A 19,758-nucleotide genomic window follows, 5' to 3' on the forward strand; every position below is an offset into this window, starting at 1 on the left:
ACCTTGATCCTAACTCATGATCCTAATATCTCACACACATCTAAGGTGTATCAAACCACATTCAAGTCAATTTGATGTGAGATATGGGTTAAGGTCAACTTAGGCTAAGTTCTCATGCATTTTCTAAACATCAATTTGATCTCAATATCAAATTATATGTTTGTCCTTAAATCAATTTCATTGATTATAATGCAAGAGATGATGACATGGCATATAATGATATCATAAGTAAAAACATGTGCCAATGTCATGATGTCATGGCATAAAGTTTGAAAACTTAAATAAACATGACATATAGATAACCTAAGCATTATCATGACATTTCAAATGATAATAAAATAAATATGATGTCATGGCATGACATATGGCAACAAATCATGGCAAGTTAGCACAAATAAAATACCTAAATTCCCTATCTAAGTATCCTTAGCCTTGGCTAACTTAAAATCTAACCCTAGATTGCCCATATATCCCTAAGAGAAAACCAAACTCTCAATTATGGTATTTCTCTAGGTTTTCTTAAATTGTGCCAAATAAGATTAAAATCGATATTTTTCAAATATGGCACAATTTACTCTTCAAGGAGTAAATAATAATTCTTTTTCATTTTCAAAGGTTCACAAAACCTTGAAAATGCTCCTTGAGTGTCAATTTCCTCAAAGTTGGGTTAACTACCCTTCTTATTGGAGTTGACACTCTCTAACCCATCTATGGGATAGAGAAGATGCTCCTAGGAACCCAATATCTATGTGAGCTCATTGGGTTCACTAAATATTCACTAGGGATGACTTCCCTAGCAACCCTCCTAATGACCCTCTTAGGCTTTGAAGCCTTGGTCATTTGGGACTCATCAAGATCAACTCTAGGGGTGACTCCCCTTGTGACCTTGGTGGTGGTCTTCCTAGCCTTAGGTTTTGTTCCATAATCGAATGGAACATTGTGGTAAGTGGGCTTGACCACTTGGGACTTAGGTTTGTGACCCAAACCTTTCTTGTCCTTGGACATTGGTTTTTGACCCTTAAACCCTAGAGATGACTTCTCCAAGTTCTTAAGAGCCTTTTCCAAAGTATCAAGTCTTGACCTCAAGACTTGATTCTCCTTCTCTAACACCTCAAGTTTTGATTTATCATTTTTCTTTGAGGCATTCCTAGGCATATGTCTAGATGATTTGGGATTTCTACCTAGATTTTCCTTAGCCTTAGATGAGTTAATTCTAGGGTTGACTTTCCTAGTGTTATCCTTATCTAGGCTCACATGTTTGGCACCTAAACATGTGTATCGATTTCTATAATTAACATGCTTATCATTCTTGACAATAGCAATAAGGCTACTAGCATGCATCCTACTAGAATTGCAAGAGTGTGCCTTAGAGATTACCTTAGGGTTTGCCCTAGCTCCCCCTATACATGTGCTCGATCTCTTGTCCTTGTGAGATTGCCTCCCTCTCGGACATTGGCTCCGATAATGTCCCCTTCGCTTGCATTGGAAGCACATCACGTGCTCCTTGCTCTTGCGTATCGGGACTCCGACTTCCTTGATCTTTGGCGCCGGTGGAGTCTTCCTAACCCTCTTTGGACATTTACTCTTGTAATGTCCAAATTCCCTACACTCAAAGCATAATATATGCAATTTATTTGAAATTGAAATGCTTGAGTTACCTAGGGTTGAGGATAGATGAAGACTTTCTTCTTCATCCCTTCCGGAGGTAGAAGCTTCTTCCTCTTGCTCCATTCTTGAAGAAGAACTCTCCTCCTCTTCTTCCTTAGATGTTGAGTAGCCCTCAACTTCTAATTCCTCTTCTCCATGATGTGAGCTACTTGGCTCACTTGACTCCTCTTCATGGCTTGAAGTGGAGTTCCCCTCATGGAACTTAGCCAAGTTGTTCCACAACTCCTTGGCATTGTTGTATCCACCTATCCTACACAATATATCGTTAGGTAATGAGAATTCAAATATTTTCATTACCTCGTCGTTGATTGTGGATTGGTGGATTTGCTCCTTCGTCCACTTCTTCTTCTCAAGAGGTTTTCCTTCTTTATCCATCGGAGGAGTGAAACCTAATTGCACACAACTCCAATTTTCAATGTTAGTCATAAGGAAATACTTCATCCTTACCTTCCAATACGCGAAGTCGTCGCGATCGTAGAAGGGTGGAATGGTGATGTCTTCTCCGAGTTGATCCATCTCTAGCTTGTGCTCCCTCGGGTGTTAATCCGGCGAAGAGCGACCTGGCTCTGATACCACTTGTTAGGATCCTTCGTACTCGGCTAGAGAGGGGGGGTGTGAATAGCCGACCCCAATCTTTCACGTTTCTTCCTACGATTAGGTTAGTGCAGCGGAAATACAACGTAGAAAGAAAACAGGAGAAGAAAGACAAACCTTAACACAAGGATGTAACGAGGTTCGGAGATTAGGGCTCCTACTCCTCGGTGTGTCCGTAAGGTGGACGAGTCCAGTCAATCCGTCGGTGGATGAGTCCCCGGAGAACCGGCTAATACAATATACTCCTTGTGGGTGGAGAAACCTCGCCACAAACGTTTGCAACAGCAAACAAAGAGTACAAGAATAGTAAGAAAAGCAATACAATATGAATACAATAGCACTCTACCAATTTCTTGCTTTCTTGTCGACTGGAGGTGAAGCAGCAACTTCACAACCCAAACGCAGCAGCTTGTCGACGACGGGAAGCTTACGCGAAGCTTCGGAGGCGAGCTCAATCAAAGCTTAGTTGAAGCAGAAGCTTCAGCAGCAGAAGAACAGAAGTTCTAGAGGAAGAGATTAAGTCCCAGCAACGAAGCCCCGGACCCCTTTATACCTGCACCTGCGAAGAAGATAAAGAAGACACAGAATCTAGTCGTTGTGTCGCAACGGCTAGTGCGTGGACCGATCAGGCTGAAGCCTGATCGGTCCAGATCCTCTCTCCTGTTCTGATCGGTCCCCAGACCGATCAGCACTCTTCACAGAGAACTCGCCCAAGTTCTCTGTTCGTCTCCTGATCGGTCTGTGGACCGATCAGGGTTCATGTGGATCGGTCCACAGACCGATCCTCTCCTTTTCTCTTTGCCTTCTGTTCACTTTCTGATCGGTCTGCAGACCGATCAGATAGCATACAGTAGCATACTGTTTGGTTACTGATCGGTCACCAGACCGATCAGATAACCCAGTGTATCACTGGATCGATCCACAGATCGATCCAGAGCTTGGTTTTTGCCCAAACCAAGTCCCAAACCTTTCAAACCAACATCCGGTCAACCTTGACCTGTTGGTATATCATACTTAGCATCCGGTCACTCTATTGACCTGCTAAGACTTCCCACCAAGTGTCCTGTCAATCCCTTTGACCCACTTGGACTTTTCTCTTCGTGTCAAGTATCCGGTCACTCCCTTGACCTATTTGACCTTCTCAACACCAGATGTCCGATCACCCTTGATCCATCTGGATTTTCCCTTGCCCGGCTTCACTCACCAGGACTTTCACCTAGCTTCACTCACTAGGGTTTTCACCTGGCTTCACTCACCAGGATTTCCATCACTGCCTGGCTTCACTCACCAGGACTTTCACTTTCACCTAGCTTCACTCACTAGGATTTTCACCTGGCTTCACTCACCAGGATTTCCCGACTGCCTGGCTTCACTCACCAGGACTTTCCACACTGCCTAACATCCCAGTTAGGACTTTCTCACTGCCTGGCTTCACTCACCAGGACTTTCCAACTGCCTAACATCCCAGTTAGGACTTCCCCACTGCCTGGCTTCACTCACCAGGACTTTCCGACTGCCTGGCTTCACTCACCAGGACTTCTCCGACTGCCTGGCTTCACTCACCAGGACTTTTCCCCGTGCCAAACTCCCTGTTTGGACTTTTCCAGTGCCAAGTCTCCATACTTGGACTTTTCCGGTGCCAAGCTCCCTGCTTGGACTTTTCCGTTGCCAAGTCTCCATACTTGGACTTTTTCCCGAATCAGGTCAACCAGGTCAACCTTGACCTACGGTTGCACCAACCATCTCCCAAACATCTATTCTTGTCAAACATCAAGAATAGAACTCTCTTTTCGTCAAACATCAACATGCAACTCAACTAGGTCAACCTTGACCTAAGGTTGCACCGACAATCTTCCTAAGTCAAACATCAAAATACAACTCGAGTCAAGTCAACTCGAGTCGGGTCAACCAGGTCAACCTTGACCTAAGGTTGCACCAACACATCTAATCCTACTTGTGGTGCATATACGCTAATTATGTTCATAGTTTCTTTCGCCACTATTATCTTAAGGGCTATAATTCTATCCCCTTTTCTAACTACTCCTACAACTTCATCCTTTAACAAACTATCTACAATGATACCCACTCCATTTCTTGCTTTACTCTTTCTAGTGTACGATAACTTAAAACCCGAGTTCTCTACCATCTTTGCCTTCTCGCCTATCCATTTTGTCTCTTGTACACACAAAATACTAATTTTTCTCCTAATCATCATATCTACTACCTCCATTGATTTACCAGTGAGAGTTCCTATATTCCATGTTCCAAATCTTAGATTATTAGTTTTCCTATCATATTTGTTCTTATCTAACCTATGGTGTGAGAACTTTTGCCTATTTAACACTACACCCAAATCTCATGGAGATGTAGCGGTCATTGTTGAGACGTTACAGTCGGACCCTGTAACGCGAACTCTTGCATATTTATCACTACACCCGAGTTCTGGAGATGTAGCAGTCCTTGCCGAGACGTTACAGTCGGACCCTGCAACGCGTTCCTTCCGGGGAACAACCTAGCATTAGCACAATAGTTTAATGGATTCATTCATTGAATATTTGCCATAGTTTGACGCTGGCTGGCAACCTAACGCAACCCTCCTCCTTTATCCGGGCTTGGGACCGACCATGACTGGTCATCATAGGCAGAGTTACCCTAAAAGTTATAAACAAATAAATATATAATCTAACATTCTCCCTCAAACTCACAATACTACAGCTAGAAGCATTGAGAGTTTGCCATATAAGAAACGAAAACGTAAAGCGGAATGTGCCTTGGTAAACATATCAACAATCTATAACTTTGAAGGAACGAAAGACAATGTGATTGCGAGTAATGTGACAATCAATTTTAATATGTTTCGTCCGCTCATGAAAAATTGAATTACGTGTAATTTGAATAGCACTCTGATTACCATAATATAATGGAGTAGTTTGATGAAGAGAGACATCCATATTCGCAAGCAACTAATGCAACCAAACTATCTCACAAGTAGTAGAGGTCATGGCACAATACTCAGCTTTTGTGGAAGATCTAGAAATAACATCTTGCTTTTTACTCTTCCAAAAAATGAGAGAATCATAAAAAAAAAATACAGAAGCCAGTAGTAGATTTGGGATTCGCAGGATCACCAGCCCAATCCGCATCAGAGTGTGCACACAGCTTAAGAGATGAAGTAGAAGGAAATAAAAAGCTTTGAAATTGAGTGCCCGAACAACATCCCAATGAACTGTAGTTGGTGCAACGACAAATTGACTAACCATATGAACAACATGCACAATATCTGAACGAGTCGCAGTGAGATAAACCAAGCTTCCAACAATAGTTCTGTACAAACTAGGGTCCGACAAAGGTGAGCCATCAGATGGAGAATATCGAGCATTAGTGTCAATAGGAGTATCAGCAACTCTATTATCAGTAAGACGAGCATGCTCAAACATATTAGATATATACTTTAACTGAGATAAAAGATAACTTTTCGGGGAATAAGCAACCTCAATGCCCAGAAAGTAGCGTAGTATACCCAAGTCTTTTATAGCAAAACAATGAGTCAATTCAGACTTTAAGGAAGCAATTCCATCAGAATCATCACCAGTAATAATCATGTCATCAACATATAATGATAAAAAAAATACGACCTGCACTCATACATCTGACAAACAATGCTAAATCATGATTACTAGGATGAAACCAAACGAAGTAATCACTGTAAAGAACTTCTCAAACCAAGCACGAGGTGCTTGTTTGAGACCATAAAACGTTTTTCGAAGCCTGCAAACTTTACCAGGTTTGTGTGAAATACTAGGAGGTGTCATATAAACTTCTTCATGAAGATCGCCATTTAGAAATGCATTCTTGACATCCATCTAAGATATTCTCCATCGACAAACAGAAGCAACAACAATTAGAGTACGAACAGTTGTCACTTTTGCAACAGGAGCAAATGTTTCTTTATAATCCATGCCATACTTCTGAAAATAACCTTTAGCAATAAGACGAGCTTTGTATCGTTCGATAGATCCATCATATTTAGTTTTGATCTTATATACCCAACGAGAACTAATAGTATGTTTTCCTAGTGGCAATGGAACCAAATCCCATATATATCTCTGATGCAAATCAGTTAGTTCCTCAGCCATAGCACTTTTCTAAAGTGGGTTACAAACAACTTCTCTATAGGATTCATGCTCAGAAAGACAATGAATAGATGCAACAAATGAAGCAAAAGAATGAGAATAACAAGAGTAAGCAAAATCTGGTAGTTTAGTAGACTTACGAACACGAGTGGATTGACGACGATGGAGAGAAGGATCATCCGTAATCTTAGGAGATAATTGGATAGTGGTAGAAGGAGGAACATATGGAGCGGATATCTCGGGAACCAAAGTACCAGATTCAATTGAACTACTAATAGAATTTGTGGGTGAATTTTCCTCAGTATCGGTATTGAAAGGATCAATACAAAGCAGATCTAACTTTGTCATATTATGCGAATTAGCCGGAATAGAAAAGAATGGAATATGCTCAAGAAACACAACATTACGAGAGACATACAATTTTTGACTAATGGGATCAAAGCAACGATATCCTTTTTGACTAACAGCATAACCTAGAAAGACACAAAGAGTAGACCGAGAGACTTACTTATTACGCTCTATATGTGGACGAAGGACAAAGCAAGTACAACAAAAAATACACAAAGAGAAATAGACAGGAACGTACCCATACAATTTTTCAAAAGGTGACAAACCTAAATTGTGTGATGTTGGAATTCTATTAATGACATGAGCATCAGTAAGGATTACTTTTCCCCAAAAGGCACTAGGAATACTGATAGATAATAAAAATGAACGGCCTGTTTCAACAAGATGTCTATGTTTCCGTTCAGCCACGCCATTTTGTTCAGAAATATTTGTACACAAGGTTTCATGAATAGTACCATCAGAAGCAAGTAAATATGAAAATTGATTCGAAGTGTATTCACCCCCCAAATCACAACAAAAATACTTTATGACACTAGAATGTTGAGTTTTTACAAGAGCTCTAAAGTTATTAAAAATTGTAAGATAAATCAGACCTGTATTTCATAAGATAGACCCAAGAGTAACAAGTGCAATCATCAATAAACGAAACATAATACCTTGACCCTCCCTTTTGTAGGAATAGGAGAGGATCCCCACACATCAGAATGGATAAGATCAAATGGAGTAGAAGAAAAAGAAAGACTTTTAGAAAATGGTAAGGCAGAAAATTTGCCCAATTTACAACCACTACAATCAAAAATATCAAAACTTTTTAAAGGTCCTAATGCTCTTGTGGAGGCTAAAAACTACAAACGAGGTGTTGAAACATGACCTAAGCGAGAGTGACACAAATAAAAATTAGAAGATGAACGACTCAGATGAAAAGATGATAAATTCACACTCGAAGCTACAACTTCTGGTAATTTGAGTTGATCTAAAACATAGAGTCCTCCTTGCTTATGACTTGTCTCAATCAGCCTTTGAGATTACGGGTCCTGAGCATAATAATTGGATGAAAAAAAAGAGACTAGATATCCAGACTCACATAATTGAATACCAAAAACAAGATTTAAAATAAGACTCAGAATATAATAAATATTAGTAAGAGATAAAAGAAGATGTAATAATTGAACCAACACCTACTGATGACATAGGAGTAGCATCAGTAGTCACAATAGATATAGATGAACTGGAAGAAAAGAAACAAAAGATGACAAATTGGATGACATATGATGGGAGGCACCAGAGTCCAAAATCCACAAGGATGAAGATATACCTAAAATATTAGACGACGACAAACCTATATAAGAGGAAGCTGACATGGTAGAGGGTTGTGACGTAAGGAACTGTTGAAACTGCTCAAACATATATGAATCATATTTTCATGAAACATCTGCACGACCAGACATGATGACAGAATGAATAATTCTCAAAATAACCAAATTGTAAGGATACATATTTGTATGATCCGTAAAAACTAATGTTAGGACGACCCGTAGTCACACAAAAAATATGAGGCAGAAAAGGATGTCAAATGTAGAAATCAGTAGCATAGGACGTCAGTGTTAAAATCAGTAGAAAAGGACGTCAGTGCCGAAATTGGCAACATAAGGCTTGGGCACCAAAATCAGTAGTAAAGAGTGTTGGCGCCGAAATTGATAGCACAGGACGTCGGTGCCGAAATCGACAGAAAATAGCGTCGGCGTCGAAATTGGTAGAAAATAATGTTGGCGCCGAAATCGGTAGGACATGACGTCGACGTAGAAATTGACAGAAAATAGATGTCGGGGCCAAAATCAACCGCAAAGAAGGAGAACCGCTCTGATACCATGTAGAAATTAAGAGAAGAAAAAAAACTAATCATATTATTAGATCTTAAAATTGATACAAAGTATAAGGTCTTATATAGTTAAGTTAAGAAACTCTAAACTCTATAAAAAAGAAAAAAGTCCAAATTATCCTAAAAATTATAAACAAATAAATATATAATTTAATCATCATTTCCAAATTAAATTTTAAATATAAATAAATAATAATTAGAGCAATGAGTCTTTTACTTTATTATTTTGAAAAATAAGTATTTATTTTTAAGTGTTTTTAATATGGGAAATTGACCCACAATTTTCTGCTAAGTTAGTTACATTGTCCGATTTTCTTTATATATATATATATTAATCGATCAATGCGTCCAGATCTGCACGGTTTAAAGCTGCGAATTTTGTTAATCCATCGACGAACGCTCCGATCCGGTCAATGCAATGACTGCCATAGAAACACGTTTTACTTACAACTCGATTAAAATAGTTAATCGCCATTGAACCACGTCTAATAAATAATAGATCTGGCCGGCCTACTTTGGAAAGTCGGCTTATCCATAATCTATATATAAAAACATCCACGTCAATTATCTTATTTAAAAATTTTATTTTAAATTTTAGATAAATTAATTAAAAATCTTATATATAAGTTACCATATCTATTCCCTAAATTTAGATTTGATGAATAATAATTTTCAAAGTTTAAGAAATGAAATCTCTACGCTAAAAATAAAATAATTTTTTTTTTAATCTCTCTCATTCTACTCAATCTCTCCCTTTCCACTCATTATATAAATATAATAATAAAAAATAAAAGAAAGAGGAGAAAATAAAAAAATAAGGATGATAAAAATTTTAGGATATTTAATTTATTATGTAGTTAAAAATGATTATTTAAATTTAATAAAATAGATTATTATTTTAAATTTTAGATATAATAATAAAGAAAATGACATGATGCTCTGAACGTTGTTTCTATCTTTATCAAAATCTATTTCTACACTATTAAAGAGGGCATTTCACAGTAAGGTATATTCGAGTCAAAAAACTGAAATTTACATGTCCTTGCGGAAGATCACATCAAGACGTTCTAAGCGTACATCAATTAAATTATTGGTGGATTCTGATGTGCACGTTTTTCTTTGTTTTCAGCTCATTCAATGTATTTCGATTTCATATAGCTGCATGATTAAAACGTCAAGCCCCCACTTAAATTATTGGGCTCTTGCTGCTTCTCGTTCTATATATTTATCTAGATCTCTTTCTCTCGATCAATCAGTGAATTACCACAGCAGCTGATTTAGGCCCGCAAATATATTCTATCTCTCAAGAACAAGAATAATCATATATACACCATGGCGAGCGATGGAACTGATCCGGCCATCTCCGACTCAAAGCCTCCGCCATCCCTCGGGAAGAGGATCACCGTCCTTTCCATCGACGGCGGCGGTGTTCGCGGGCTGATCCCCGCGACGATCATCGACTTTCTTGAATCAGAACTGCAGGTACGATATATATATATATATATATATATATATATATATATATATATATATATATATATATATATATACCGAGAGATTCAAGTTAATTATATTAATTCTTGGTGTTGCAGAAACTCGACGGGCCTGATGCGAGAATAGCTGACTACTTCGACGTGATCTCCGGCACGAGCACCGGTGGCCTTGTAGCCACCATGCTCGCCGCTCCCGGAGAGAATAACAAACCACTGTTCGCCGCCAAGGACATTGTTCAGTTCTATTTGGATCACAGTCCCAAGATTTTTCCACAGCAAAGGTTATAAGAATTATATATACATGATAAATTTTTGGATAATTAGGATGAAGGATCAAAATTAATTTAAAAATTTTACTATTTATTTATTTATTTCAGATCTCCGTTCCTGAGTTCAGCACTGAACTTTGTGGGTGCTCTCGCTGGACCAAAATACAATGGCAAGTATCTTCGCTCAAAGATTCAGGAACTCTTAGGCAACATAAAATTAAGTCAAACTTTGACCAACATCGTCATCCCAACTTTTGACATCAAAATTTCTCAGCCCATCATCTTCTCCAGTTATGAGGTAATTAACTAATTAATAGTACTTCTTGGGAATGAAGATTATTTTATAGGCATATCGATGGTGATCAATGTTTTGTTCGCAGACGGAGAAGAATCCGTTGAAGAACGCTCTTCTGTCGGACATCTGCATCAGCACCTCCGCCGCCCCCACATACCTCCCGGGGCATTTCTTTGAAACCCAAGACGACAAAGGAACGACGAAGAGCTTCAACCTCATCGACGGCGGCGTGGCGGCAAATAACCCAGTAAATTCACACACACTTCACATCTAAATGGATATTCTGCTCGTAATTAATCTAGGAGCTAGCTAGTTCTTATATGTGACGTTGATCATGAACAGACGTTATCCGCCATGAGCCAAGTGACGAAGCAGATTCTGAAATCGAACACGGATTTCGACTCGTACGAACCGGTCGACTACAGTCGGTTCCTGGTGCTCTCGATCGGGACCGGAACACCTAAAAAGGCGGAGAATTATAGCGCACAGATGAGCGCTCGATGGGGCTTGCTCGGTTGGTTGTACAACGGAGGAAATACTCCCATCATCGACATTTTCTCCCAGGCGAGCTCAGAGATGGTGGATATCCATCTAGCACATGTTTTTGAGGCACATGACAGTGAAGACCGTTACCTTCGCATACAGGTAGGCATTTAACAAATTATAATTAATCATCATCATAATTAAAATCGTACCAAATTCATCGATTCTAATTGAAACAAACATAAACAAACTGAATGATATATAGGATGATACTTTGACTGGCGATTCGGCTTCGGTGGATAAGTCGACGGAGAAGAACTTGCAGAATTTGGTGGAGATCGGGAAGAAACTGCTGGAGAAGCCGGTGTCGAGGGTGAACCTGGAGACAGGACATTCGGAGCCGGTGGTGGATGGGAAGGGAGGAACCACATCGAACAGGGATCGACTCGTCTACTTCGCCAAGAAGTTGTCGAATGAGAAGAAGCGTCGGCAGGAGAATTTGGCTTCCGCTGCGTGAGAGTTGTGGATCCTGTTGATCTCTGAGAACCATCAAGTAATAATTAATGTTGTTGGGATTGTACCAGTTTATCAAATTTGTGAGCATTATTTATTTGTTTAAGCTGTTCAATGGAAGCGCGTGATTGTTACATGAGAAAATAATACAGACATGATAAGATTAAAATCCCCACGTCGATAGTGTATTTTTTTATTTATTTTCTTGATAATTTCTTATTACTCAGTCTTCCTACTTTTATGGATCTCATAGTCTTTGCTCTTATAATTTGTGGTGTATTTAAAGGGTCATAGAGGCGTGTAGAAGGTATCTCGATGTAAGATTTTCTTTCATAAGTTAAATTTCTATTTGTCCTATTCTTCTTATATATTCCTCTGTGCTATGGGTGTGTTATTCATCGATTCTAAGCCAACATCTGGTATCAGAGCTTTGACAGTATAGAACACTCAAGAATCCACAATTCCACAAAAATGTCTCGCATTCCACAAGTTGCTGCGAAGGAGAACGGCGGAGTGTCATTTCCCTATCCGAAGCTAAGCCCTCACAATTACATGTGTATGCAATAAAGACAGAGACGATTCTTGATACCCAGGGAGTCTGGGAGGCGGTGGAGCTAGTGGAAGGAGCCCAAGTAGATATAAAGAAGGACAAAAAGGCACGTGCATACATCTTTCAATGTATCCCCGAAGACATCCTTCTCCAAATTGCAAAAAAGAAGACGGCGAAGGAAGTCTGGGACAACCTTAAAACGAGGTACCTTGGTAGTGATCGGGTGAAGAAGGCACGCGTACAAATGTTGAAGAGCGAGTTTGATGCCCTCCGGATGAAGGAGACCGAGACGATTGATGAGTTTGCTGGCAAACTCAGCGCCATGAGGAGCAAGTTCTCCACCTTTGGTGCCACGCTTGAAGATTCCTCTTTAGTAAAGAAGTTGCTTGAGTCTGTCCCTGATAAGTTCTTCCCTATTGTTGTCGGTATTGAGCAGTTTCACGATCTTAAGATGATACCATTTGAGGAGACTATTGGGTGACTGAAGGCGTACGAGGAACGAACACTACGATTACGCGGCAACAACAACGACACTGAAGGTGAGCTCCTACTTACTCATGCCGAATGGCAAATGCAACAGAAGGGGAGCAACGTGGACACTTCGTCAAGAGGCAAGGAGCATGGGTCCATCAGCCCTAGTCGTGGCAAATGGCGTGGGCGTGGGCGGGGGCGCGGTCGTGACTGTGGTACGCCGAGCCAAGACAGTGCAGGAGGCACTAGCAGCAACGACAGAGGCACTCGTGACAAGAGTCGTATAAAGTGTTTCAATTGTGAGAAAATGGGGCATTATGCGTCCGAATGCTACAACAAGTATCGTGATGATGAGGCTCACCTCACTTGCGCCACCGATGAAGAGCCAGCACTGATGATGACCGTGTCCCACGAGGAGTCTGACACTAGGCGTGAGCGGTAGGATACCATTCTGCTCAGTGAAGATAGGTTGCTACTGGAGATGTACCGTGATGTTAATAAAGGAGATAAAGACATTTGATACCTTGATAACAGTGCCAGCAACCACATGACTGGCCATCGCGAGAAGTTTCAAGAACTAGATGAAACCATCACCGGGAGGGTGAGATTTAGCGATGGATCAACTATTGAGATCATGGGCAAGGGGACAGTTGTGTTCGAATGCAAGAACGGCGATCGGAAGGCTCTCCACAAGGTATACTACATTCTGAAACTTTGTAGTAATATCATAAGTCTCGATCAATTGACAGAAACTGGGAATGAGGTGCACATAGAAAGAGATACCATGAAGGTGATTGATAGGAGTGGGAAGCTCTTGATGTTGGTAAAGCGAACACAAAATCGCTTGTACAAGATAACCTTGAAGACATTCAAGCAAGTCAGTCTCCTAGCAAGCCTAGAAGACCCAACCTGGTTATGGCATACAAGGCTCGGACATGTCAATTTCCATGACTTGAAGCTGTTAGGGGAGAAGAAATTGGCAGTTGATGTGCCTCCATTACCCCAGCCGAACAAGCTTTGCGAGGTGTGTGTGATCACCAAGCATGCAAGGTCGTCATTCCCGTGCCAAGAAAAATTTAGAGCGGAGAAGCCGTTGGAACTTCTCTATGCTGATATTTACGGGCCAATCTCACCATGTACACTAGTCGGTAATAAGTACTTTCTTCTGATTGTTGATGATTTCACAAGGTGGATGTGGGTGTTTATATTGGCAGCAAAGAATGATGCATTCTGAGCATTCAAGAAGTTCAAATTCTTGACGGAGAACAAGACTGAATACAAGATCAAAACACTCCGAACAGACTGGGGTGGCGAGTTTCTATCAACGGAGTTCACTTAGTTCTGTGAAAATGAAGGAATCGAGCAGCATCTCATGGCTCCCTATACACCCTAACAAAATGGTGTTGTGGAGCGCCGTAATCGCACCGTGATGGCCATGGCAAGATCTCTCCTCAAGGGTACACATATGCCGGCAAGGTTCTGGGGAGAGGCAGTTAGGCATGCTATCTATCTGTTAAATCGTCTCCCAACTAAGGTACTAGGAGAGCGCACGCCATTTGAAGCTTGGATGGGGAGAAAGCCACATCTCGCCCACTTGAGAGTGTTCGGTTGTGTTGCATATGTGAAAAATACAACCCCTCACCACAAGAAACTTGACGACAGAAGCTCACCCATGGTATACTTGGGTGTCGAGGAAGGCTACAAAGCTCATCGTCTATTTGATCTAAGGCATGACAAGCTACAAGTAAGTAGAGATGTGATGTTTCGAGAAAATTGTGAATAGACATGGAATGCAGGTGCCAACAATGAAGAAAAGGTACCAGAGTTTATGGTGGTAGATGCATTCGGCACCAACGAGGTGATTGTTGTAGCAGACATTGAGGCCACAGCGGAAGATGTCACAACACCGGCAGTAGCCGTGGTCCCCATGACAGGAGCGTCAAGTCCATCTACACCATCATCGAATACCCATACAGCTTTTTTGCTTTCGATAATAAACTCACCCGAGTCTTATGAAGGATCGGTCCATTTTAGATCCATTGCTGATATCTATGCCAACACTGAGGAAGTGGTTGGTATTGATGAAGAAGAGGGTGAGGTGATGATGGTGATATCTGAAGAGCCGATATGTTATCAAGAAGCTGCAACCGGGACTTGCTGGTACGAAGGAATGGAGAAAGAGCTGAAATCTATTGAGATGAACAATACCTGGAACCTAATTGAGCTCCCATTAGGCCACGAACCCATCGGCCTAAAGTGGGTGTTCAAATTGAAGAAAGATTCAGATGGGAAAGTCGTTAAGCACAAAGCAAGATTAGTGGCTAAAGGCTATGTACAAAGACAAGGCATCAACTTTGAAGAAGTGTTTGCGTCTGTCGCTAGACTTGACACTATTCGAGTCATTCTTGCACTTTGCGGCAAATCAAAGCTGGGAGGTACACCATCTATATGTGAAGTTAGCATTTCTTAACGGAGAGTTAGAAGAAGAAATATATGTCACTCAACCAGAAGGGTTTGAAGTAGAAAATCAGAAACATAAGGTATACAGGTTGTCCAAGACCCTCTATGGACTGCGGCAATCTCCACGAGCTTGGAACATGCGTTTGAACAGGAGTCTAGAAGAGCTTGGCTTCAAAAAATATACCCAAGAACATGCAGTATAAACAAGAGGTGAAGGAGAAGCAAGTATTGTAAAATACCGGAAAATGGAGAATAATGATAAGGGAATTTTTCAGAATTTTTAGAAATTTTCTGGGAATTTTTCGGAGCTCGTATGGATGAGATTACGGGGATAAAAGTGGGCCCCGGGAAAGCCTATTTAGGCCACCTATTTTGGCTAGGAAATGTTTATATTTATATTTATATTTCTTTTCTTTTGTTTTTCTTCTCTTTCATTTTTTTTCCCTTTCCCCTACCGAAGCCCTCACCCGAAGTACCCGTCGGTTTCCTTCTTCCCAAACCGTCGACGCCTGTTCTTCTTCTCCTCCTTCCCTATTTCTTCTCATCGATCTCTTTATTTCCCCTCTTCTCCTTCCTCACGTCGCCCATAGCCGATGTCGCCGTGCCTTCCCCTGCCCTAGTTCTTCAGCCGACCTTCCCTTTGCCCTAGTGTCGGCCGCCCCTTTTGCAGGAGAGAGCCGAGCCCTAGTTTTGAGCAGCCGTCGTCGCCTCGGCATTCAGGAAGCAGCCACCGTCGGGCGTTGAGGGTGTTGCCGGTCACCCAGTCCTCATCGCTCTCGCCACTCATGACGCCACTGTTGGGTCATTGTCGGTGCTGATTTACACCTCACGCCGATCTCCTTTGCTGCCAGCGACGCCGGGCCCTAACTGTTCAAAGCGTCGCCTTTCCTCTTCTCCTTTTTACTTCTCGTGTCGCTGCCACCTGGTGTTAGATCTCTTCCTTTGTTTCGGCCAGAAGTTTCCAGACAGCTTGGACCGGCTAAACAAGCTTGATCCGACTAGAAGAAGAGTATCAATTTGGGGGGTAAGTAGTTGGTTTAGAGGATTATACATTAGAAATTTAATCTAATGCTTAGCAGTGGATGTAATGATTTTATTAGGGTAATTGCTTTGGAAATCCACAGCTCTGTTAGAGTATATACTAAAAACCTAGCTTTTGTATAAACATTTATTTAGAAATAAAAGAATCACATTGGTCAAATGTCTACATTTATGATAAATATAGTTGTTCAATTAATTTATATTGTAGATAACATGGTGTGTGGTATCACACACAGATGATCATGTTATCAGCACCTTATAAATTATAAACAGTAGCTCACGACCAAGATGGAAAGGAACAAACCATTGGAAGGTCGTAGTGTAATTAGGTATTAGTTTATCTTAACTATATAATTACACTAGTATACTTAGAGTGTATTGAGTAGGACCATTAGATGTCGTTTCTTTTTATACTGACTTTATAAATGAACAAAAACTTCAGTTATTATAGAAGTGTGTGCTCTTAATCCTAATATAATAACAAGCACATATATTTGATATTTATTTCTTTAATTTATCAATGGGTGAGATTTAGTTCGATAAATCAATAAGCCCGATAAGTTGGGAAATGATATCACTTATAGTGTATGTTGTTGATTATAGAAGGAAATTGTGTCCTATTGATCTAGGTTGATAATGCCCCCAAGAGGAGCTCATAAGGATTGTCATGTTAAATCCTGCAGGTGGACTTAGTCCGACATGACAATAAGGTTGAGTGGTACTACTCTTGGAACTAAGATATTAATTAAGTGAGTTGTCAGTAACTCATTTAATTAGTGGACATTCAACATCTTAAACACAGGGAGATTAACACACTCATAATAAGAAGGTGCCTAAAATGTAATTTGGGATTGGTGTGGTAGTTCAATAATAATTCTTTAGTGGTATGAATTATTATTGATGAAGTTAAGTTGTGTGTTCGGGGCGAACACGGGAAGCTTAATTTCATCGGGAGACCAAAACCAATTTCTCCTCTCGGTCCCTATCGTAGCCTCTTGTATATAGAGATTTATACCCACCTATACCCACTTTTCTACCCACCTTAAGGTGGCCGGCCAAGCTAGCTTGGAGCCCAAGCTAGGGCCGACCAAATCTATTGGTGGAGCCAATTATAGGTGGCCGGCCAAAGCTTGGGTCCCAAGCTTAGGTGGCCAGCCACTAGAAAATAAAATGGGATTTTTTTTATTAAAATTATTTCTTATATGGATATCATGGTTTTCAAAGAGAGTTTGAAATTTAAATCTTTCCTTTTATAGCTTTCTACAAAAGATTAAGAAAAGATTTGAAATCTTTCCTTATTTGTCGATTGAAAGGTGGATTTTAATTTTAAGAAAACTTTCCTTTTTTAACCATGTTCATGATTTAAAAGAGAGTTTAAAATTAAATATCTCTTTTATAAGTTTCTACAAAAGATTAAGAAAAGATTTGATATATTTCCTTATTTGTAGATTGAAAGGAGATTTTAATTTTTAGAGATAACTTTTCTTTTTGAAAATTATCCACATGTTTAAAAGAATGATTTTAATTTATAAAATTTCCTTTTTATAATCCACCATGATGGGAAAAATTATTGGAGAAATTTTTTTATAAATTTCCGAAAGCAAATAAGGAAGTTTTAATTTATGTTTAAAATTTTATTTGCTTGGAGATTTGAATGTGGCCGGCCATTGTAATTGAAAAAAGGAATTTAATTTTAATTAATTAAAATTTTATTTTTCATGGCAAAAGAATTAAGGAAGTTTTAATTTAAATTTCCTTATTTGCCAAGACCAAGGATTATAAAAGAGGAGGTAGAGGTGGCTTCATGGCTAACGACTCTATTATATTCTTCCTCTCTTTTCCTCCTTGGTGGCCGGCCCTAGCTTCTCCCTCTTCTCTTCTTCTTGTGGCCGACGGCAACTTCTCTAGGAGCTTGGTTGGTAGCCGGATTTTACTTGAGGAAGAAGAAGAAGAAGGAGGCTTTGTTTCCTAGCATCTCTTGGAGCTTGGTGGTGGTGACCAGACCTCTACTTCTCTTGGAGAATTGTGGTGGCCGAATCTTGCTTGGAGAAGAAGGTGGCTTAGGTGGATTCTCATCTCGGTAGATCGTTGCCCACACAACGTCCGGGATAAGAAGAGGAATACGGTAGAAGATCAAGAGGTTATTTGCTTACAAAGAAAGGTATAACTAGTAATTGTTTTCCGCATCATACTAGTTTTCTTTGTATAGTTATTTTTGGAGATACCAAACACAAGAGGCATATGATTCTAGAGTTTTCGGATTTGTTTCGAAGTTGTGTTTCTTTTATTTTATTTTTTGAATTTATGATTTGATTGTTCTTTTTTGTTAACCTAGAGTTATTTAAGGAAATTAAATATTAGCTTTCCTTAAAAGGCTTTGTCTAGGTGGTGGTGGTTGCTCCCATATCCAAGAAGGTCATATGCCTCGCCATGCAGTCCTGGAAGCTAATTTTAGAAATTAATATTTAATGGATTAATAACATAGGTGGATTTGAATCAATAGTGTTAAGTTCTGCTTGCGATTTAAATCTAAACCATTAAGAACAGATAAGTTAAATTTAGAATCAATGATGTTAAGTTCCGTCTGCGATTCCTAATTTAACTTCTAAAGAACACAATAGGTTATTTAAGGAAACGTTCGACACTTGTACAAACAATTTTTGTACAATGGAACCGGTATGTTTTCCTAGGACTAACCAACAATTGGTATTAGAGCTAGGGTTTGCCTCTGTGTGTTTGGTTTTCAAATTAGGTTATGCACATGTCATACATAATTTAGGCAGGATAATAGTAGGATGTGCTAACTTTGTAGTTGCAGGCTCCAACTATTTTGGCTTATAGATGTTGTGTGTGATTGAACCCTTGGACATGTCAAGGGCATTATTTTGTGTGTGCATGATTGTATGTAACTAATACAGCAGGAGCTGTATTAGCCCTAGGATTTTAGAATTTTATTTTCGATCTAGATTACATGTACATTCCCTCATGGAATATAGGATCGATATATGTAAAATTCTATTTTTATCGTGGATCAGATTCTTGTGAGGCGTGGTACTTTTAGAGTACCAGAGGCGCAGCGGAATAAGAAGCAAGATGGATGCGACGACTCGACCCGATGGTGGTGGCTGAAGATGGCAACAACTAGGGTTGGAGCACATGGAGGACAATAACAGGAAAAGACCATAATAATTGGAAAATAATTTCTATATTTATTGCTTTTATTTACTGTGATGTGTGTGTATGCATGTGATATATGCTAGGATAACTTAAAATTCCTCACTTTAAATAACTAAGTGGAAGAGGGATTTATTTTAATAAATTCCACGGCCTCCATTACTGGTTTGTAAGTGATGCAAACAAACTTGCGCGTTGGCTCTGAGTGCCTTCCTCCATATCGGATGAGTTTGTTTGCGAATCACTAGATCAAACTTCCATTTAGGATGACTATAGGAAATTAATTAAGAGCGTGTGATCTTCCCCATCGGAAGGGGCATAATCTTATTAATGGACTTAGTGTCAAGTAATGGTATACACTTAGGCACGTCTAATAGTATCCTCCCC

General features: G+C 39.9%; 1 protein-coding gene across 1 annotated transcript; it reads left to right on the forward strand.

The window, feature by feature from the left end:
• Positions 1 to 9,865: 9,865 nt before the first annotated feature.
• Positions 9,866 to 11,850, forward strand: LOC122010283 (patatin-like protein 2). The gene is made up of 6 exons (XM_042566761.1): positions 9,866 to 10,104; positions 10,215 to 10,396; positions 10,493 to 10,682; positions 10,765 to 10,926; positions 11,022 to 11,324; positions 11,428 to 11,850. Exons 1-6 carry the CDS (start codon positions 9,955 to 9,957, stop codon positions 11,677 to 11,679), a joined length of 1,239 nt encoding a protein of 412 aa, XP_042422695.1. The 5' UTR covers positions 9,866 to 9,954; the 3' UTR covers positions 11,680 to 11,850.
• The last annotated feature ends 7,908 nt before the right edge of the window (positions 11,851 to 19,758 follow it).

Source organism: Zingiber officinale, chromosome 8A (genome assembly GCF_018446385.1).
Source record: "Zingiber officinale cultivar Zhangliang chromosome 8A, Zo_v1.1, whole genome shotgun sequence".
NCBI lineage: Eukaryota > Viridiplantae > Streptophyta > Magnoliopsida > Zingiberales > Zingiberaceae > Zingiber > Zingiber officinale.

Excerpts from the sequence above, each read along its gene's own strand:
- LOC122010283 (XM_042566761.1), top strand. The coding sequence starts at position 9,955 with ATGGCGAGCGATGGAACTGATCCGGCCATCTCCGACTCAAAGCCTCCG. Across the intron at positions 10,397-10,492 it reads AAGATTTTTCCACAGCAAAG|ATCTCCGTTCCTGAGTTCAG; the intron begins GTTATAAGAATT and ends TATTTATTTCAG. Across the intron at positions 11,325-11,427 it reads ACCGTTACCTTCGCATACAG|GATGATACTTTGACTGGCGA; the intron begins GTAGGCATTTAA and ends AATGATATATAG.